We start from the raw sequence: 21,686 nt of genomic DNA, 5'->3' as shown, positions 1-21,686 counted from the left end.
AAAAGGTAGCCTGATCGCTTAATCATCAATTCACGTCTTTCTCTTCTTCTTCTTCAAACGCGCGAATCTCAACACACCCTCCCTGCTCAACATATCAGAACCAATTCGACCCAACCACAAAGTTCCCCTCGGACACAATTCCTCAAGTAGCGATAATCCTCAAACATCACCAATGACTGATTCGCCCGATCAGACCATTGCACCTACTTCTCAGGGCCGGTTCCGTTTGTTTTACAAACCCTCTGCGAAATGGCTCATTCCACAAAGAAGACGAACGCCAAGCATTCCGCCCAAATCAGAGGCCAATTCAGTGGCAACCCCCATGACCCAATCATCATCTAGCCAGACGTTATCTGACATCGCCATCACACACGATCTCTCCCGATTATCCCTTCGCGTCAGCATCAATCGGGCCAAACTACTGTCTGATGATAAGGAGGTGAGTAAGAGCCTAGAAAGATGATGATGCTAAGTGTCAATAATAGGATACGACTCTTAATTCATATGCTATGGTAAGCTGTGCTGGACAGCGACAACGAACAAATGTCGTAAAAAAGTCTGTGAGCCCCGAGTGGCTATGCGTTTTTGATATTCCTCTTGCACGAATTGCTGGGGCCTTCAACGGACAGAAGCAGCAGCGCCGTCGTCGTCGGTTATGGTCCTTGGGCCTTACTGTCATTGTGTACGAAAAGGATCGGTTTAGATCGGTCCTTTTGGGGCAACTTCAATTGCCGTTTGAGCAATTGTTTGCTGAGCAACAGGTGGTTATGTATGACAATCCAGCAAACCAAGTAAGTTTGAGTGGCTAAGAAAAAAATATCAAACAATGATAGAGTGATATATATATATATATATAATTATATAATTATACATAACGAGACAGGAGTTACCAAAAAAAAAAAGAGTGATATAATTGCCAGATATGGACAAATACAGAAATAACCCAGCGCTGACAGACATTGTTTGCATTGTTATTTAGCCGTTTTGGTACTCCCTTCAATCACCACACCCTCCACAAGATCATGGAAGAAAACCAAAGCGAGGCAGGAACTACCTTCCAGGACGAGGTCGTAAGCAAATCTCTCGCCAGGAGAGAGATACGGAGCCTAAAGATAAAACCGAGAGTGAGATTGAAGTTAAGATGGGCCTCGTTCTTGGACAAGATTTGGCTCCGGAACAGGATTTAAGCTCTAAACAAATCATGGACGATGAAACAAGACTAGAGGAGTTGTGGAAGACCTTTTTGCTTATAGCTTCTCCAAATTCAAATAAATCCAATTCATCCATAAAGAGCTCTGCATCTCTACCACCAGATCTACAAACTCCAGCCAACCGTAAATTAATCACACGAGGAAGACGTTTCCGTCGCCGGCGTGCCTCTACATCAGGATTACCAGACACAAAGGGTGTTCAAAGTGTGTCACAACCCCGTCGATTCAGAAGGCGACGGAAAGACCACATTGCAAAATTCCATCCAGATGTAGTGGGTGTTACATTTTTGGAGATTTCGCACGCCAATAACTTACCACCAGAAAGAAACAGTAAGTTATTTTCTTTCTTTAGCGCAGTATAGTTCGATGGATACCCTTTATGCCTTATGTGTTTTTATTATATATATGTCTAAAAAAATATATAGTGACAAGAACAGGATTTGATATGGACCCTTTTGTGGTGGTGTCTTTTGGTACCTCTACCTTCCGGACCAGTTCAATTCGACATAACCTCAATCCAGTTTGGCAAGAAAAATTATTCTTCCACGTCCGGCACAATGAATCTGCCTATCATCTCAAGTTTGCCGTATACGACAAAGAAAAGTTTACAGGAAACGATCTTGTCGGCAGTGCTGTCATGCCCATCATGGATATCATTCGACAGTCTGCCGAAAAAAAGAAATCGATGAGCACTACAGAAATGCCTGATAATTCGATTCATCAGGATATGGATTTACACACGCTCACACTTCATATGGAGAACGAAGACAAATGGAAAGATAGAAACGCTACTCTCACAATCCGTGCGAAATTTGTACCGTATGATGAAATGCGGAAGATGTTTTGGATTGCCTTGGCAAAAACTTATGATGTGGAGGGAAGTGGGACAATGAGTCGCTTAGAAGTTCAGTCTATGTTAGAAACCATCGGATCCACAATTACAGAGGCTACTCTAGATTCGTTCTGGCGTAAGCATGGCAGGGATCCGACAAATGAAGCAGACGAACTTCCACTTGAAGACTTGGTAGAATGTTTCGAATCCCATATGCTGGCTGCCAACGAACATCCTTCGACTGCAGCGGAATTAGACCCAAGTTCCACAGAGAAAGAAAGCAGCGAAGACAATAAAGAGACAGACGATTGTTTTCTTTCCTCGTACTCGGATGAAGGTGGATCCGAAGACGATGATGACGACGAAGACGACGAGGACGATATCGATGAAGATGTAGAAGTAATTGGACAATGGTTAGATGCTCTTGGCTCAGATGGAAACCATCTTGATTATGCTACAGGATCGTCTGCATCTGGAACCTCTTCTGACGATAACGATAACGAAGAAGTATTGCTTGAAGCACGAGGAGTTCAGTACAGTGGACCTGAACCTGTCACCTTTGAAAATACCCCTTCAGAAAACACATATACCAAAGACACCGACGAAAAGGTCCCGGAAAATAAACCGAAGAAACATCCAGTCTCTACAAAAACATGTCTCACACGAAGGTCAAGTTCAGCAAGTAGTGAAAAGGTCATTCGATTATCTGAGTGTCCTATTTGTCATCGATCAAATCTCTCAAAACGAGCCCAAATGGATATTGTGGCTCATGTAGCTACTTGTGCTGCAAACGACTGGACTACTGTCGACAGATTTCTTATGGGTAATTTCCTTACCGAAGCATACGCACAAAGAAGGTATGCCTTAAAGTATCTTTTTATTATTATATCAATTCTCCTTTATGGAATATATTAAATATAAACATATTAACCGCACGAATACAGATGGTTTATAAAACTAGTTAGTAAGGTGGGATATGGAAAGTACTCCCTTGGCACAGTAAGTCGTATATCTTTATAAAAACAAGTGGTGTGTTAATTATCTTTTTTTTTTGTTTTTGAAACGCTTTAGAATAATGCCAATATTATCGTCCAAGACCGTCGAACGGGACAATTGATTGAAGAAAGAATGAGTGTCTACATCCGTCTTGGCATGCGATTGGTCTATAAAGGCACGAATACAGGAATTCAGTCAAAAACAGGTATTTGATTATAGCTATTATTACTGAGTTTGTTTTAAAAATAAACTTATAATTCTCGGACCATAAATAGCTCAGCGTATCTTAACCAACATGACCTTACGTCAGGGCCGCCGATTCGATGCGCCTATCTCAGTACGGGAAATACCCGCATTCATAAAATTCCACAAGATTGACATGTCTGAGGTCCTCCAGCCTCTCAGTTCGTTCAATTCCTTCAACGAATTCTTCTACAGAGTCCTAAAGCCTAACTCTCGTCCCTGCGACTCGCCTGACAATCCAGATGTTGCAGTCAGTCCGGCCGACTGTCGTATGATGGCATTCGGAACGGTAGATGATGCTACTCGTCTTTGGATCAAAGGAATCGAGTTTAGTTTGTCCAAGTTACTAGATGATCCAAACGCACAGATCACATTTGGAGGCGGATCTCTCGCTGTCTTCCGATTGGCTCCCCAAGACTACCACCGGTAAGACAGCTTGTGAAGAACATCTTTTTTTTTTATATTTTTTTTTGACATTTCTATATGTACTTAACTGTTTTTCTGTATCGATCCATAGATTCCATTCTCCCGTAGATGGTACTATTACAAGCATTCGCTATGTAGCAGGTCAATACTATACTGTCAATCCTATTGCAGTGCGCACAACGTAAGTCATACTTTGTATAGCCATTTTGCTATTGTTTCTTATTTTCATATTTTTTTAAAAAAAAAACATTAGATTGGATGTATTTGGTGAGAATGCTCGAGCCGTTGTATCTATTGATTCTGAGCGATTTGGAAAGGTCTCTGTTGTCTGTGTGGGCGCCATGATGGTTGGTTCCATCATAATCACGGCCAAGGTTGGTATGAAGCTTTCAAGAACGGACGAGCTTGGATACTTTGCCTTTGGAGGCAGTACTTTGGTAGTAATCTGGCAAAAGGACGTGATTGAGTTGGACAAAGATCTCATTAACAATTCAAAAAACACAATGGAAACATTGGTGCGTGTTGGTAATCATATTGGTACACGCCGTCCTTCCGCTACATCTCAAATATGCCAATAGATTTTTCTTTTATTATGGCACCCCTTCTTCTTCATGTTCATTTCTTCACCTAATAGCCATAAAATTACTTCCTTTCTCGTTATTTTGTTTTCCATTATTCTTTCTTCACGTACACTTATCCTTACTTTTCATTTTTTTTTCTTACTATTACTATTGCTATTACTATTACTATTACTATTCATTCATCTATATTTTTTTTCTGCTCATTATAAATATTTACGTTTCATATTAAAGAAACTCTTTTGGGTATGAGTGTATAACTTATTGGTAAAAAAAAAGTATGTACAAAAGAAGGCTGTAAACTAGACAGATTGTAAATTACATCTACGCCCTAACTTGATCTTTCCGTAATTCGATCTCTGAACGGGCCTCTGCCTCTTCTTCTGCCTACAGAAATAAGCCAGTTAATTTAATTTAATTCAATCTAATCCAACATATTGCCAATACTAACCAGCATGTTTTGTTGGTCAATCAACCAACTGGGAATATTAAGTGGGAGTGTAACAAGATCAAGATCAAATAGTTCTATGAACTGCTCGTTTACGTATCTTGCTTTAGTTCCTGCATAAGCACGATACTAATAAAAGTAATAATCAAGAGAAAACTTATGAGCCTACTCCACTTTCTGAGCATTTGATATTTGTTACTGACCTCTGTAACGATCGAGCTAAAGTTCCATCCTTCTAGTTTTCGAAGACAGCCAACCAAGGTACCTGTCTCATGAATGCCTGATCTATGCAAAAAAAAACAGAAACAAAAACTCATAAAACAAAAAGTACATGTGTACATGTATTCTCTCTCTCTCTCAAGAGAGATACCATAATTATATTTTGCAATTACATACGTGCACATAATAAGAACTGGGTGAGTCTCGACACTCAGAATGAGCTCGAGTCCTTCCTTAATCAACTCCTCTGAAACAGGACGCCAAGTAGACGGCTGGGTTGGTTTCCAGGTAGCCATTCCTAAATGTACCTATTTGGCGTAAACAAATGGTTACAAAAAATAAATGCACACAAATGCACATTAACATGCGTTAAGAGGTAACAAACCAGTCTTGTGTCGTTTTCTTCCAAGTAATTTGATGTCACTCGATTAGGCATTTCTGGACTGAGCATCACCATCGTCTTGAAATTAAACTGTTTAATGAACGGAAAATGACTAGGCTGGAGCATGTCAGACCGGTAAATGCCCGGCTCGACGATTCCAAACTGTTCTGGGGGTGTAAGTAATAGGACTTGGGGCGATCTGCTCATGTTATAAAGATAGAGAATAGGTGAAGAAGAGTCGCTTTGGCGTGACTGTGAGATAAGAGTTAGAAAAGGGACGCTATCAATTGTACAAGAACTTGGAGGGGTTGAACAGGAAAAAAAATTGATTTATTTAAAGTGCATAAAAACTACACAAATACACACTGTAGAATTAACTTTTTTTAAAAAAAAACAAAGAGGCTTTATATATACATATACAAAGTATCCAGAGCTCCTTTGAATCCTACATAATCTTTTTATCATACAAGTCAATATTCCTCTTACCAAAACTAGTGAAATAATGGCACTAAAGTAGCATCTAAATCTGCTCTAAAAGCGAGAAATAAAATACAGATAAGGTTTTTGCTTGAGATTGAGAAGAATTAGATTTAATTCTAGAAAATAATATATTACATATGCATTGCATTCACTGTAGCTCTGCAGGAAAACTTCTCTTGTCATCAAATATCAGTACTCGCAAAGTTAATGGGAATAATATAACCGTTCAATATGCTTTAATTTAAAGTACTTCTTTACTCTGACCCAATAATTTGACCTTAACCGACAGCACAAAAGAATGTATTTCTTTGAAGTGGCAGTTTTTTTTTATCAGTTTTCTATATGCATTTTTTTAAAGAAAATAATATATACATTGTATTAAAATTACAACTAGTGATCCTTCACACAGTTGCAATATCTAATTATGGGCTTATGTAGAACAATACACTTGACTTAAAAATGATCATGTTTAAAAGTCTTTCAGCAATGATATATACATTATAGCCTTGTCTCTGTCTTGCATTCACTCATATTACTAAGCATGCGTGCTCCATGAGTGATTGGTTTCAAGCTTGGAAGAGTGGTGAAATCAATCAAAATAGATATATTGCCACATAAAAAAACACATGCTTGTGGTGTGGAGGTTATGGATATGTGCAACTTTTCCAAATAGGCAAAAAAATAAATAAAAAAAAAGTAGCATTTGACTGTATTTGTCCAGTACAAGTAAATGCGATGACTACAGCTCCTAAAGAATGGCTTCTGTGCAAAGTCCAGGATAGAATCAATACTGCCTTTTTCTTGATTACAATTTCGTTGATATTACCTTTAGATTTGATGCTTTCATTTTGTGTAAATTGTAAAATGATTGATTTTTTTGATCATAAGGTCCATGAAGTCCGTGATGTTCTAGAATTGAGATGTTGGCCGGTATCCTAACTGAAGGCCTGGGTTTTGTAGAGCTTACTATTATACCGGGAGGTATTCTCCGTGCTCGTCATGTAGAACATCCAGGACAGGCTTCTTGTATCAATTAATTGATTAAAGGAGTCGCCAATTTAAACAGACACAGTTTAATGACCAATAAAATCTTATGAGTAAGCAGGCATTGTGGCTGGAAAAGAAGGTTGTACGGATCGTGCTTTATCCGGGTGTATTCTGTACATGTGTACAGTCCGGGAGTAAAATATTTCCCAATGACGTGAGGTTACAAGCATAACAGGAAAACTTTCTCAGGGTGTTAAAACAGTATAGCAGTTTTTCTCATTGACAGCCGAAAAAAAAGAATGACGTCTGAGCAAATAAACTCTTTATAAAAAGGAGTTATTTTGGCATGAAAACTCATTTCACACAAATATATATATTTTCTTTATTCATAACATTATGTCTGGATTCCTACCAACACCCCCTTTTAAACATGATGCCGACAGCTTTGTTATGCCCGGAATCAGCACCAAGACAACTACCCTGACTGAGAACCTACTCATAGAAAACAATAAGAATCACAGCTTGTTTTTCAACGATAGAGGCTTCCATAAGTGAGTATACTATAAGTCAATATAGATAAATACACAATACTAATCTATCTATTTTGACTGTCTTTAGCCATACAGCACATCAACTTTTGTCAGTCTATGCACTTGGGGCAAATGTCAACCGTCTTGAAGAAGTATATGCTGCTCAGGCTGCTATGCAACGTCCGTATCAGTCTTCTTCTGGCTCTGTAACACGCGAAAACTTTCGATCTAAGCTCGGGGACATTGCTCATGACAAAGGTTTTATCGACTTCTTTTTGAATGAAATCAAAGCGTCAGGTCCCACTGCAACCATCCGTCGTTGGCTCTTTAGTGGTGATCTCATGGCACGTACACTTGGTGGAGCCTTCCACCCTCTCATTCACATTGGATATGGTATCGAGTTTAACTTGCCTGGAATGGTTGCTGAAGGTCTTGCTATGGCTGCATGTACAGGTAACAGTCTGCTTGAAGTTATCCCCAATCATCCAGATGTCAGTCAGCAACACCTGGATTCTACTGAGTTTGCTTCTCTTACTGGAACTGCAAGGTCTGTGGCAAAGGATTTCTTGTCAGGTTTGACAGCTGAGTACTCTAAAAAACTGGGTCTCGATATCACTCGCAAGACACCTGAACGCGCAGTGCATTCTACCAACCCAATAATATCCATTCTGGAGCGCATTAGAAAGGACCCTGTATTCGATTTAAAAGACACTACCAAGAGCTTATTTTCGACGGATGTTCTCAAAGATCCAAAGTGGGCTGCCAGTATTAAAGCATATGCTTCTGAATGGATAATTAAAAGTAAGTCATTATTATTATTACGGTCAAAGGAATAAGAAGAAACAATTTTCTAACTTTGTGGAATGAATGGCAGCAACCCCTCAAGATGTCCAAGCACGTTTCCGTGAACTTTATTTTGCTTGCATATATATTATGGCAGCGACAGGAATCAGTGATGCCGGAATCAGTATCAACTTCTTCTTAATGCATACATTAACTTCCACGCATGCACTATATCACCTTTTGTTTTCTCTGTCTCCTTCCGAGAGTGCCATACTTGTTCATGCCCAACTTGTTACTATCCTTGTACACTATGTTGCCACAGGCCGCTTAGCAATAAATACAAATTTGCTATTGGCATATCAGTCGCCAAATTCCGATATTAATTCATCAAACCCATGGTTGGGTGTCGTTGACTTGGCTGTCAAAACCGAAGAACCTCACGTAGTCAAGGCTGTCAGAGCAGCTGCACTTGGACAAATTCTGTACGGTCATGAGAATAATGCCGAAGATGATTTGTGGATTAAGGCAGCTCAATTAACTGTGGATCAAAAGGGAAATTGGGGACGATGAATTATCAAAATATAAACAATAAAGCAAAAATAAAAACAGGAAAAAAAAATATGGTCTTTTAATGGTGAATCTATTGATATCTGAAAGTGTATATGTGTATTTGTATGTATATTGGATTTGATAACGTCAGTTTTGCTTGTAGATCAAACATAAATATATAAAGAGGTTGCTACTGTAAATTACCACATTTATGTGCGGACTATACTACTCTTCATCCATCCATCACCTGCAGCCAAGGGGATGTCTGGGTGGTATTTGGTTGCATGTGGGTTTGATTGAGTATCTTGTGGCCGGGTGTACCGGTGCTGGTGCAGTTGGTGCGGGGTAAATTTGTCGAAGCCGATGTTTTCTGCCATGATTCCTAGACGGGGTATTCTTACGTAGGCATCTGTTCCATAACCGTCCATAGTCATAATTTGTAATTCTCCGCCCCAGTATTCGGCATACACACGACTCAAAGGAAGTCCCATTCCAAGATGCATTGGCCCATCCGTGGTGTTTTGTTCCAACCTTTCGGATATATTTGAAGGCATCTTCTGAACGTCTTCAAAATGAAGGAACTCGCCATCCGGTGCACGGGCTTGGTAGGACCAAAGGCGATCAAACCTTGTTTTGGGAATACCTCCTCCCTGATCGGACACCCGGAAGAAAACATCAGTTTCATTTACGCTCACAGTTACACGCACTGGTGGATAAGCATGAGGTGGATGATTAGCCATGGTAAATCTGACAGAATTGCTAAGAATTTCATACAGAATCTGTTCCAATTGCTCTGGAATCTTTTATGTGTATTTGGATTTGGATTTGTAAGATGATGGTATTGAGAAAACAAATTGTCTCAAGTCAATGATAAATATTTAGAGCGAGACTTACATAGGCAAATATAATCTCATTCGAGTTCCCTGAGCTCCCTGCTGCAGGTTGTAATTCGATTTCTACGGCCGGTGGTTTCCATTCGGAAGGAGGCGGTAATTTTCCATGGTAATGTGAATAAAATTTTGTGGCGGCTTGAATATCAAGTAGTTTCCTGGCTTTACCAACAATGGCTCTAGCAGAACATCGGGTAAAGATGATTCCTATGTAGCCGTCTCCAAATCCCATACTCTCATCCCAATCATTCTCACACGCCTCCGTTAATGCTAGATGTTGTTCGGTCAGTACTCGGCGAGAAATGCGCGATCTGAACATTCTATTCACAAATCGGTCAAGATCTTGTTGGTCGTCGGCATAATACGACGCGCATTCGCTCACACCTAGTGCCATTTGAGGAATCACTCGTCTACCTTCCTCCAAAAGCTGACGGAGAAGCGTACAAAATCCCTGATTGTCTTCCATTGTCTTTATCTGAGGCGATTTTCGTAATTTTTCAAAGGCAGCCCAGTACAGACCATATATGTATTTAATGTGAGGGTTTGTGCCTACAAAGAAGGGTAATTGCTGAAAGTCGCGAATGCGATGAGCGAGACGGACCAAGAGTTCGTTGCGGACCCAGTTTGCTGACTTTGCCAGCCGCTTGTTATTCATCTGCCTTCCGAAGAAGATGTATTGTCGCAATGTACTAGCACTGATCGGTTGGTTGACATAGGGTTCAAGCACCTTATTTTGGTAAAAGTGATAAGGTGAGTCAGAGGGCATAGCCTGTAGAAAAGCATTGTGTGGTAAGCGAGGAGATCGTTCGCTGACAGGTGGAGCTGGTACGGGATGTTGATGAGATTTGAGTGACCATGGTGTGAGAGACAAAAAACGACAGAATTTTGGCCTGGCTGGCAATGTAGTCTTTAATCGTAGAGCGCGATTCATCAAGTAAGCAAAAGAGAGTCTGTCATATGCTTTTTATCGATATTATTTACATCTCTAAATAGTCTAACTAATGGTTCAGTTTGAATGTCCACTTTAGCCTCAGCAAAAGGGAATATATATGTATATGATTGTGTACATGAATAAACAGCCTTATATATATACATATATTACATCAATTCTTTAAGTAGTTGATATGTACAGTAGTAAGTATGATTTAAATAATTTTCCCATCCAGATACAATATGTTATGCGCGCCTAAGCTCGAACCATTTGTTTCAAATTACAAATCTACACTTGTTTTTGTTCTTTATTTCTTTAATCTTATCAACGTTCACCATCAATTTCAATCTCATGCAAAGATCTTCGATCAGACAGTTCTTTTGCGACTGATTTTGGTGTACAAAAGACAAAAGTGGTTATATACACGCTAATCATGCACCTGTCACAAAATTCAATGAGTGTTTGATGACGCAAAAAAAAGGCTTCTCAAAGGACTTCTCTCTTTATTATTGTTGTTGTTGTTGTTTTAATTATACGCACATTAGGTTTAGTCAAAAGCAAGTACACTTTACCAACTGACAAGGTATGCTCTCTACCTTTGCCTGCAATTAGACTTTTTTCTTCTTCTCTTAATTGCTTGATCTTATTAATTTAACATAATGGAGTAAAGTCTAAAGGAAATTTTGTGCTGCTTTTAAATGATACGTTTTTGGATAAAAATAGCTGCGTCGTTTAAGACGAGTGTTACACTGTGATAAAAATCTTTGACTCCAAATGGCTCATAATCAGCCTGTAATAACATTCTCTGATTGGTATATTTTATTCGAGTGTAATACTCTCAGTCAGCATGTCTATATTGTTCCTTACGGCAAAGAACAATTACTTTCTTCTCAACAATCTTAATCCCATTCGGTTCCTGAACCGTCAGAACAATATGCACTGCGCCATATATTGGCGCACCAAAAACAAAAAGAATGAAAGTTATGAAGCTATTGGTTATTGGCCATTGTTCATTCAAGAATTTATTACGTGTTTTTTTGTGTGCTTTATGTAGATAAATTAGTTAAAATAAGAAAAATTGGGTAACATTACCAAGTGTAGAGTGTATGCAACTGATGGAAAATAAAAAGAAGCGATTATTTTACACCCAAAACTAACACACAAGAAAAAGAAAGACCTAAAGAAGGAAATATGACTGAAAGTGACATAAAAGAATAAAGATTGTCGCTTATCAGTCTATCGTGTTGAGTAAGATCAACCCTAAACATTATCTCAAAGGACCTGTAAATAATAGTATAGAGAAGATAAATAAGAGGACACGATAAAGATAAAGGTGGAAATTACAAGCATATATGAACATTGAGAATGGCTTGAAAACTTAGAAACGAACATTAGAATTCTATGGAAGCACACGGTGGCAAAGTTGATGCTTTTCTACTAAAATAAGAATGACAAGTAAATAATGTGTGAAAAAGAAAGAGGAGTATGGGAACTAAGATGAAGAAAAGGTTTGACATTTATTTAATAAAAAATGTCAGCACTGCGGATTATTGAGGCGAAGCACTGGAAACCGAGGTACAAGTTGTTTCCTGGAAATAAGTCCGGAACTAATAACAACAACAGAAACAACAACAAATAGGTGGCCTTTACATGGCATTAGTACACTGGTTAAACTTACTGTTATTCTCTGTTAAAACCTCTCTTGTGATTAAACTCGACGATGTTTTGTTTTGTAAATATTTCGGCAGTAGATCCTAGATAATTAACTATAATTTACAACAGTTGTTTTACACTACATATGTTTGGGAAAAGTGTATACGGCTCTGTGAGTATTGTGGGTGCTGCGATGTGCGTGCGTGTGTGTGCTCGTTTGTGTGTGTTGCGATAACATCTTATATATAACAAACAATAAAAGAAGAAGCAAATCAAGGTTTACACCTGGACATTTATTAGACCACTTATCTAGTTAAGAATTGTACAATCGAATATTTCGATAGTACAACCGATTCTTATTTCCAAAGAATTGATCAGCAGTAACCAAGGAAAAAGAAAAATAGATCGTGTTACAGAATCAAAAAATAATAATAATCTTAAAATGGGGTTTCCTCTTATAAAATTGCTTAAAATAACCTTCACTGGTCTACTAATTACTTGAATATCAGCAACAGAAAACGTGCTTTGACTATCAGACACATAAACAATATAAGGTACCTTTATCTTGCTCGAATTTTCTAGCTTACTAAGAATGCCTAATCTTCCTTGCTCCTCTTTCACCAAGGCATTTTTAGAACCTCCAAAAAAAACAAAGGATATTATCATAATTAATATTTTAATAGGAAATATATTCATAATTACTATACTCTCTCTCTATTTTTTTTTTAGGATTTTTAAAGTAAATATATAGTCAATACCATGGCACTTCGTTGTTGCAAAAATATATGTATTAATAGTGGTAATAACGATTTGTAAAATAAAAGGAGAGACTTGGAGTGTATATTTCGGTCAGATAATCCGGTTATTTAAGCACATAAAACCATATTACCACAAAAGACTTCAAGATGAGTGAAAAGCACAATTTTTCTTGGAAATAAAAGCACTATACTACCAGCAGAAAGTTAGCATCATTGGTAAACTAGGCGCATAAATAAATATGCGTTACTGTGCTTAGTATTACTCGAGCCTTTTCCTGATTAAGTTCCCTATATCTGGGTCATTAATTATGTCTGTGTATCACAATATTTATTCTAATTTCCAATAAACAATACAATTTTTTATCTCTCATTATTCAATTAACATGCTGTTGCTATAGACTGATAATTATCCATTGAGATGGCTCTAATAAATTTCCTTTTTAATTAATATTGAATTTAGTTATTGTGATGCTGTACTTTGCGTCAGTGTACAATGTTAATGACAAATGAAACAAACATTTTTATATATGAGTAGTATAAGCAGGATATACCTTATTGAATTATCGGGTCTAGTGCCTTGTTTCTATGCGTAGTCAATTATTATTAGTATTTTAAATTTTATTATACTATAAAGAAAAAAGGTTATTGCAGCCGTGTTGTAATATTTTAAGCGTTTAAAGAACATGAATAAGGATAGAAGGTTAGATAAAGTAATAACAAGTAAGATACTAATATGACTGTCTGATTTTTCTTGGCTTGTTTGAGGACTTTCATATGCTCTAGCCGGCGCAGTAATTTTTTTGGCCTATAATAGCAAGGGAATTAGAGAAATTTAAATTGAAACATTTTTTTTTTTAAAAAAAAAAAGGCAAGTTGGTAGGGGAGAAGTCATTCTGGTCAACGTTCTATCTGAACCCCCTATCAATAACTGCGTTATTTTCACTACAAAATTTAGATAAAAGAAAATGAAACTATAATGGCTGTAGTCTTCACCCCCCGCAAAACAAAGAAGCGATCCAAAATTAGATTGAACAATGGGTGGCAATAATCCATAATTGGGCAATACTCCTCAAGCATATTTTTTTTATAAACGCACGAATGCTTAATAATTAGGAAATTCACTGTGCAGTTGCTGAAAATAATTAGACGTAAATAAATAAATATATACACATATATAAAGCAAGAATTAATATTCTATCGTTAATGTCAATACCCTTTGAATATTTTGATGAATTGAATATTTTAATGGTATTCAAGTCGAAAGAATAGAGAATGTATTACTATTAGTCTTTGGTATATAAGACTTTAGCTTTTAGCTAGAGGTGATTATATGAAAATAGTAAATATGTAAATGATGTGAAGTACACAAAAAAATGCGAGCAAAGATTTAATATGGATTAGGTTTATTATGCATATTCACTAATGTAGTTGCTTGATTGTCAACTTTAAAAATTGAAAAAAAAATTGAAACACGATCTTAATCAATAATTTATATTACCTTATATTTTTATTATATTTCTATAAAGGAAAATAAACAAGATTTGCACTCTGTGTGAAATCTTCAATAATACGACAAACTAATCTTAACGCTAGTTCCCAGAAAGAGTCTTTAGGAGATTACTCCTCTTGTCCGTCATATTTATGGTAGCGAATACTGGACCGAGCTGGCATCATAGTGGCACAGCCTCTGGTCTTGTATGATAGAGTCTACATTATGTCTAGACTAAACTCTGTTTGGAATATATATACATCGTCTTGTATTGTTTATTCGTGAAACACTCCTCAAAAACTGTACCACGCCTTGCTCGTATTTGATGTTTTTTTTGTAGGACAGCTATTGAATACAATATTAACAATTGGAATATCTAGGAACTTTTCAAGGATATAAATACTAAATCAGACTTACATGTTTTTCTTTCTACTGGAGTATACATTTCTACATACGCGATGCTTCAAAATATTGACTATTTTCTCAGTTCTCTAAGACTGTATATATATACCATATGTGGTCCTCGAACTACAACAACCGACGACTTCACAGCTCAAGGAAATCATGAAAATTGTCATAATGCAGTCACGAATTGTCGTTCAGATTCGACTCAGGGCACACACCCTACTTCCTGTTACAACAGTGTACTTCCTTGTCTGTGCGGCAACAGTCATAGAATTTGTGAACTTGGTAAGAAAATATTGTTTCTGATAGATTTCAATCATATTCTTACCTATGTTGTCTTTTAGCACTGGAAGCTCTAAGTGATAATCCAGCCAATATCGACCTTTACCACCCATCAGATATGCTTGAATTCTTGGATTTGGAGTTACAGAAACAACGCAAGCAATGTATATATCACCTTTTTGGAAATTATGCAGTGCACACCGAATCGCCTTCTGGGAACCCTCTTCTTGAATATTTTCATGTGGTTCCTGGATCATTTGAAATGGTTGTTCCAGGGTTGGATCAACAAAAATCATACAAGACACACCCACCCCCACAATCAGAACCAACCTCGAGAATAATACCAGCTGGAGGAGCAAGCACCCAACACAGTCCCCAACAAGTCGCCGCAGATCAAATAGTTCATTGTGAGTGCTGCCGTGAAACACAGGGCCCAAGGTACCTTAATTCTAACCACACCAACGATCTTTCTCTGGCTGCGACCCTGGTACAAACTCCTCCCATGCTTAATGCTGAACTACCTACGAACGGCCAGGAGATCGTACGTGAAGTTGCTTTGGTCGTGCCCATTGAGAATTCATTATTGACACCACAGTTAACACCGCTTTTTTCTGGATTTGATATACCAAACGAATTACAGGACATTTCTCTATTCCAAAGATCAGAGAGACTGTATACCTGCACAATGTGTGGATATCGAACCAGGAACAGTTCCAATTACACAAGACATGTCCAAAAATATTCCAAGGACAGAAAAATATATACCTGCCCAACCTGTGACAAAATATTTCCTACAAAATTTAACATGGATCGCCATTGCAAAAGCTTTGGACATTGATCTTTATCAAAACAAAACAAAAAGGGAAAAATGGTTGAGTGCTTTTATATGCATTTCTATTTAACACACGTTATTATCTGCTAGGTTTGGCTTTATTTTTTATGTTCACATTTTTAACTTCAAAAAGAATATCTCTCTATTATATGCTCATCCACTTCTATTTTTCTTTCGTCCTATGTACATATTTATATCTTAACGTTGAATGCTACTATACTCTATGTCTTGATCATCCTTTTTTTTTGAATTAATTTATTTTGTTTCATGCTTGCAACTCTCATACATAGATACCCTTATGCGTTTCATTTTATTTATTTATTTATTTTCTTACTTAAAAACATGAATCTCTTCTTATCATCATCATCCTCATTAAAATAATAATAATCTCTCTTTTCATTCAACAAATTATAAAAAAACAGTATTTTAAATATCAATAAAACTACAAGATCACTTTATTCAAACTCTATAACTGTTACAATTACAAAGCCATAATATTGATACTTTAATGGTGTTATAGAAAAGATTGGTTAAAACCTATAAACTATTTAGCATTCTCTAGTTTGTGCAATAGAAAGATACTGCAAAAAAAAGGATACAAATATATTAAGATGTCCAAAAGAATATAGAAAATAACATATCATATACATCGATACATTAACACCAGCAAGAACTAATTCCTTGTATACACAAACACCCAAAAACAAAATTAAAGCATTGAACATAGTTATTTGTAGGTTTTGAAAATTTAATTCATGTTGTGATTTTTTTATTTGAATACAAAAAGAATAGGTCCCTTTCAGGCCAATCATTTTTACGAGAGAGAAAAGAATTCTAAAGTGGGTAAAGCTTAACGACGCTGGGAGTAGACGTGAGCGAAAGCACGGGTAGCAGCGCGCTTGAGCTTGGACTGGGCACCCTTGAACTCATCAGCGGAACCATCCTCAGCAGAGATATCCATCATCTCCATAGCCTCGGCGAGAGCAGTCTCGATGGCCTCACGGTCACCACGACGGATCTTCATGTTGACGTTGGGGTCGGAGACCTGGTTCTCAACCTGGTAGACGTAAGACTCAAGATCCTGCTTGGCCTGGACAACAGCCTCACGGGCCTTGTCGGTCTCGGCGTTCTTCTCGGCATCGTTGACCATGCGCTCGATATCGGCAGCAGACAAACGGGTGGAGTTGGAGATGGTGACATCAGCCTTGCGACCGGTGGTCTTGTCCTGAGCAGTAACCTTCAAGATACCGTTGGCATCGAGATCGAAGGTGCAGAGGAGCTCGGGGGTACCGCGGGGGGCGGGGATCAAGCCAGTGAGAGAGAACTCACCCAAAAGGTTGTTCTCCTTGGTCAAGAGACGCTCACCCTCGTAAACGGGGAAGGTGACGGTGGTCTGGTTGTCAGAGGCGGTGGTGAAGATCTTAGACTTCTGGCAAGGGATGGGGCTGTTACGGGGGACAACAACGGCCATGATACCACCCTGCATCTCAACACCGAGGGAAAGAGGGACGACATCCAACAACAACAAGTCCTGGGTCTTCTCGTTACCAGCCTGGTTGGTGAGGACGGCAGCCTGGACGGCGGCACCGTAGGCAACAGCCTCATCGGGGTTGATGGACTTGTTGAGCTCCTTACCGTTGAAGAGGTCCTGGAGGAGGGACTGGATCTTGGGGATACGGGTAGAACCACCAACGAGAACAATTTCGTCAACGTTCTTCTTGTCAATCTTGGCATCCTTGAGGACACGCTCGACGGGCTCGACGGTACCGTTGAAGCTGGCGGAGTTGATCTCCTCGAACTTGGCACGGGTGATGTTGGACTGGAAGTCAACACCCTCGAAGAGAGAGTCAACCTCGACGGTGGTCTGGGTCAAGGAAGACAAGGTACGCTTTGCGCGCTCGGAAGCGGAACGGAGACGGCGGAGGGCACGGGCATCATCGGAGATGTCCTTCTTGTGCTTACGCTTGATCTCCTGGACGAAGTGGTTGACGAGGGTGTTATCGAAATCCTCACCACCCAAATGGGTGTTACCAGCGGTGGCCTTGACGGCGAAGACACCACCAGAGATGGTCAAGAGGGAAACATCGAAGGTTCCACCTCCGAGATCGAAGATGAGAACGTTGCGCTCCTTCTTGTCGTTGGCATCGAGACCGTAGGCGATGGCAGCGGCGGTGGGCTCGTTGATGATACGGAGGACCTCGAGACCGGCAATGACACCAGCATCCTTGGTAGCCTGACGCTGACCTAATTTTATTTAAAGAAAAATTGTAAGCAAAAAAAGCAAAATCTCCACCAAGCAAATTTATTTTGTACTTACTGTCGTTGAAGTAAGCGGGGACGGTGACGACGGCCTTGGAGACCTTCTTGCCGAGCTTGGCTTCAGCGATCTCCTTCATCTTGATCAAAACCATGGAGGAGATTTCTAATATCATAGTCACATTAGCATTCCATTCCCAGACAAAAGTTTTTTGCGCTCGTATAATTTTTATTTTTATTATTTTTCTTACCCTGGGGAGAGTAAGTCTTGGTCTCGCCCTCGAACTGAACCTGAATGAAGGGGTTCTCGTTCTGGTCGACGACGGTGAAAGGCCAGTTCTTCATGTCAGCCTTGACATCAGCATCATCGAAACGACGACCGATAAGACGCTTGGCATCGAAGACAGTGTTCTTGGGGTTCATGGCAGCCTGGTTCTTGGCGGCATCACCAACAAGACGCTCGCTGTCGGAGAAAGCAACGTAGGAGGGAGTGGTACGGTTACCCTGCTCGTTAGCGATAATCTCGACACGCTCGGACTCCCAGACACCAACGCAGGAGTAGCTGTTAAAAATTAAAGAATTATATTAATAAAATGTTTAATAAAATAAAATAATGTTGTATATTTTTTTTGACAAGCACCCAAAAAAATATAACTTGTTAAAAAAAACTGATAACTTACGTAGTACCCAAATCAATACCAATGGCACCCTCGTATTCGACAGACATGATTGATAGAACCTAGACTTTGTGGGAAGAGGAAAAAGGAAGGAAGCAAGGCCTGCCCCTTTCTGCACTAAAAAATATACCAAAAAAAAATTTGTCGATGTGAGGGAGACTGCTTTCCCTTTAAGATGCGTCACACCAGAAAGCCACTTGGAAAGAAATGCGGGCATTCAAGAATCGATTGGTATACCGCGTGGGTAAGTTCCAATCTTTATTGAATCGAAAAGAAGAAGAAGGTGATGATAAAGAAAGAAAGAAGATAATACTAGTGGTTTGTATGGCTACAAGTGTTATGGTTTAAGTGGTTGACTTAAATTTAGTATTTAATTTTAATTTTAATTTTTTAAACATGAAGGCCTATTAAAGGATGTTGCATGTTTGGAAAGTAACAAGTCACACACACACCTTCCAAAAAAAAGTAGAATTGAAAGATGGTTGTAATAGCCACAGAAATCTTATTCTGATACCTTGGTATTTTCTTCTTATTTGACACAATCAATTATAAACAAATCATACAGTCAAACCTATGTTTTACTCTTGGTATTCTTTATTGGTAAAGCCGTAGCACTTGTCGTGCGGCTATTTAAACTTGATATGCAAGTTAAAAAGAGAAACGTAATTACAACTATCACGTGGATCAAGATATTATTGTAGAGAAAAAAACACTAGGCATAGAGGACCAACAACGTTTTTCACCTGCAACCAATTTTACGACATAATGCTCAAGTCCTTATTGGCCATTACACTGAATTGAAAGAGATTTTATTTTTAAAACCTGATTCCATGTCCAGTGCTTTAGGCCGTAATAACTTATAAGTCGATAACCCTAACGGAGATGGAAAGATTCTACAAAATAGAATCTGGCAAGCATCGGGCGATTTTTCATAAAGGCAAAATTCCGGGAATTAGCAATGTTCCTAAACCGACTATTTGGGAGAGCTTGCGAAAAAAACAATCGTTCAAGGGATTCGGTTTTTTTCTGTCAGACGAGTATACAAAGTGGACAGAATGAGAATAAGAAGAATCCCATTCTGAAAAGTATATTGGTGTACATTATCCCAAATAACCTTTCACAAAGCATTCCAGCATTGATAATAAATTTACTGGAAGATATAGATGCTTTGAACTAGCTTTGGAGCGATGATGTAGTACAACACCGAGTGGAGAGGGAGAATCCGACGACCTTAACAAGCTGAAAATGGAAGTGTAATGATAGGGCTTATGGAAATATCAGGAAATTTCGGAAGGAATTATGGGCAAAGTCTATTGGATATACATACCAGTTTGGTGCCGATCAGCGTGGAGAAAAATTAGACCGCCAGAGGAGCATGATTTGAATAGAGGTTTCCAGTTAATGCCAGCTAAACTCAAGGGATCCAGGTGGTATAGTGAATAACTAATTGTGATGATAAAATACGAAGACAGTAAATATAATTGTATGCAATGAGTTGTAATAAACACGACAAACAATTATGGGTTCAAATAAATGTTTCAGCAATAAATTTGATGAATGACCAGATGAAAGAAAATACAATTCTTTAAATCAGTATATCTTGGTAAATAAAACGAGAGAGGGCAACTTTAGCTGGAATTATTTGCAAGATTCTTGGAAGTTTAATGAGCTGCTTGAAGATTTTTTTTGACTGTTCACTATTCTTGATATTTGAAATTTGTGCTCTTCTTGAACTTGAAGGTCTTCGTCTCACACGATGACCCGCTCCCTGGGACATTCTTCTCTTGGTCTTACAATATATGAATAAAATATAATTAAAGCTTAAAGGTAACTGAAACATGGAAAGTAAGCCAGAAAGAAATACACTCCTAGAAATCCATTTTTTAGGCTCTATTGTCAAATCCCCGCGTAGTTTTTTAAGCTTAATAAACATTATATTTTGAAACATAAAGCACAAAGAATATATCTATAGAACACGGTTTATGCTGTGAACTCACAGTGATGTCCTTGGACTTATTCCGTGTATTGTTTGTTTGTAACTTTACTGTTTTCATTAATGGCTTAATCTGATGTGAGATTTATCTACAAAACGCAGAATTGAAGTGAAATGAAATCTTAACTTTATTTTACTCTATATCTTAACTGTATCGGATGAAGATGTAAATGGTCGTTTGCTGTAAAGTTGGACAAAAATAAATGGAATAAACAAGAACCTTTAATTTCTAGTACCTTTTATATATAATTAATGCAGGTGGCTGGAATTTAGCCCTTTTGATGGACACTGTAGTATAGCGCACATACCCCATATCACACAAAGACATCTATTTTTTTTATTAATTGTTACACATCAAGACAATGTTTTAATGGAGCACTTTTGGCCCAAAAGAATCATTCTATTCCATTATCTTTCTTAAATTTAAAAACTTTACTGAAATTTTATAGTTACAAGTTTTCTAGTAAGATATTGTTATTAAAAAAATCAATTAGTGATCTTGAGACGTATGTCTTTGTATTTTATGGTTAGAACTCAACACCAAATCCAGCCCGAAGATCTTTAATATTTTATTATTATTATTATTTGTAGCAGGCAGAAGTTAAATAGAACAATAGACGCTTTTTATTTACGGTAGGCGTTTATCTTTAAAGGCAGTATAGTATATATATATATATATATATATGTTACATCCCATATGGGCCATGACACTGCCTTATTGTTCTAATTGAGATAAAACAGGCCAGAATACTATTGATATTCTCAACAAATCAGGTATTATTCATAATTTTGCCTTATGCAGGGTTTCCTTATTTTCAAAGAGCTGAAATTTGAACTACACACAATTTATAATGCA

The 21,686-nt window shown here is 38.1% G+C and overlaps 10 protein-coding genes across 10 annotated transcripts; 5 read left to right on the top strand and 5 right to left on the bottom strand.

Moving 5' to 3' along the window:
* Positions 1-1,201: 1,201 nt before the first annotated feature.
* PHYBLDRAFT_21209 (hypothetical protein) lies at positions 1,202-4,286 on the top strand (the record flags this gene model as incomplete). The annotated part of the gene is made up of 8 exons (XM_018439753.1): positions 1,202-1,541; positions 1,637-2,456; positions 2,730-2,900; positions 2,988-3,042; positions 3,115-3,244; positions 3,315-3,708; positions 3,800-3,889; positions 3,962-4,286. 8 exons carry the CDS (start codon positions 1,202-1,204, stop codon positions 4,284-4,286), a joined length of 2,325 nt encoding a protein of 774 aa, XP_018291226.1.
* A 424-nt stretch (positions 4,287-4,710) lies between these two features.
* PHYBLDRAFT_21180 (hypothetical protein) lies at positions 4,711-5,542 on the bottom strand (the record flags this gene model as incomplete). The annotated part of the gene is made up of 4 exons (XM_018439752.1): positions 4,711-4,863; positions 4,938-5,019; positions 5,131-5,261; positions 5,339-5,542. The coding sequence occupies 4 exons, from the start codon at positions 5,540-5,542 to the stop codon at positions 4,711-4,713; spliced, it is 570 nt and encodes a 189-aa protein (XP_018291225.1).
* Positions 5,543-7,184: 1,642 nt separating this feature from the next.
* PHYBLDRAFT_124931 (hypothetical protein) lies at positions 7,185-7,812 on the top strand (the record flags this gene model as incomplete). The annotated part of the gene is made up of 2 exons (XM_018429019.1): positions 7,185-7,353; positions 7,421-7,812. Coding segments are annotated over exons 1-2 (546 nt in total), but the record flags the coding sequence as incomplete, so codon positions are not given.
* A 250-nt stretch (positions 7,813-8,062) lies between these two features.
* Positions 8,063-8,710, top strand: PHYBLDRAFT_158877 (hypothetical protein). The gene is made up of 2 exons (XM_018433873.1): positions 8,063-8,133; positions 8,207-8,710. The coding sequence occupies exon 2, from the start codon at positions 8,266-8,268 to the stop codon at positions 8,683-8,685; it is 420 nt and encodes a 139-aa protein (XP_018291223.1). The 5' UTR covers positions 8,063-8,133; positions 8,207-8,265; the 3' UTR covers positions 8,686-8,710.
* A 334-nt stretch (positions 8,711-9,044) lies between these two features.
* Positions 9,045-10,278, bottom strand: PHYBLDRAFT_12225 (hypothetical protein; the record flags this gene model as incomplete). The annotated part of the gene is made up of 2 exons (XM_018428861.1): positions 9,045-9,464; positions 9,559-10,278. Coding segments are annotated over 2 exons (1,140 nt in total), but the record flags the coding sequence as incomplete, so codon positions are not given.
* A 1,741-nt stretch (positions 10,279-12,019) lies between these two features.
* Positions 12,020-13,973, bottom strand: PHYBLDRAFT_65779 (hypothetical protein; the record flags this gene model as incomplete). Its single annotated transcript, XM_018441532.1, has 7 exons — positions 12,020-12,129; positions 12,164-12,239; positions 12,616-12,776; positions 13,280-13,332; positions 13,448-13,479; positions 13,615-13,701; positions 13,890-13,973. The coding sequence occupies 7 exons, from the start codon at positions 13,971-13,973 to the stop codon at positions 12,020-12,022; spliced, it is 603 nt and encodes a 200-aa protein (XP_018291221.1).
* An 870-nt stretch (positions 13,974-14,843) lies between these two features.
* On the top strand, positions 14,844-15,910 carry PHYBLDRAFT_168530 (C2H2-type zinc finger transcription factor; the record flags this gene model as incomplete). The annotated part of the gene is made up of 2 exons (XM_018435889.1): positions 14,844-15,075; positions 15,135-15,910. The coding sequence occupies 2 exons, from the start codon at positions 14,844-14,846 to the stop codon at positions 15,908-15,910; spliced, it is 1,008 nt and encodes a 335-aa protein (XP_018291220.1).
* Positions 15,911-16,629: 719 nt separating this feature from the next.
* PHYBLDRAFT_78179 (hypothetical protein) lies at positions 16,630-18,914 on the bottom strand. The gene is made up of 4 exons (XM_018443340.1): positions 18,841-18,914; positions 18,412-18,722; positions 18,222-18,326; positions 16,630-18,148 (listed from the first exon to the last, which is right to left on the bottom strand). The coding sequence occupies exons 1-4, from the start codon at positions 18,885-18,887 to the stop codon at positions 16,755-16,757; spliced, it is 1,857 nt and encodes a 618-aa protein (XP_018291219.1). The 5' UTR covers positions 18,888-18,914; the 3' UTR covers positions 16,630-16,754.
* Positions 18,915-19,044: 130 nt separating this feature from the next.
* PHYBLDRAFT_187015 (hypothetical protein) lies at positions 19,045-20,364 on the top strand (the record flags this gene model as incomplete). The annotated part of the gene is made up of 4 exons (XM_018439315.1): positions 19,045-19,081; positions 19,240-19,276; positions 19,403-19,499; positions 19,684-20,364. 4 exons carry the CDS (start codon positions 19,045-19,047, stop codon positions 19,894-19,896), a joined length of 384 nt encoding a protein of 127 aa, XP_018291218.1. The 3' UTR covers positions 19,897-20,364.
* Positions 20,365-20,422: 58 nt separating this feature from the next.
* PHYBLDRAFT_65775 (hypothetical protein) lies at positions 20,423-20,891 on the bottom strand (the record flags this gene model as incomplete). The annotated part of the gene is made up of 2 exons (XM_018441531.1): positions 20,423-20,758; positions 20,835-20,891. The coding sequence occupies 2 exons, from the start codon at positions 20,889-20,891 to the stop codon at positions 20,423-20,425; spliced, it is 393 nt and encodes a 130-aa protein (XP_018291217.1).
* Between the last annotated feature and the right edge of the window lie 795 nt (positions 20,892-21,686).

Source organism: Phycomyces blakesleeanus (assembly GCF_001638985.1).
Source record: "Phycomyces blakesleeanus NRRL 1555(-) unplaced genomic scaffold PHYBLscaffold_11, whole genome shotgun sequence".
NCBI lineage: Eukaryota > Fungi > Mucoromycota > Mucoromycetes > Mucorales > Phycomycetaceae > Phycomyces > Phycomyces blakesleeanus.
Note: the sequence above shows the minus strand (reverse complement) of the source record. Positions and strands in the feature narration are given on the sequence as shown.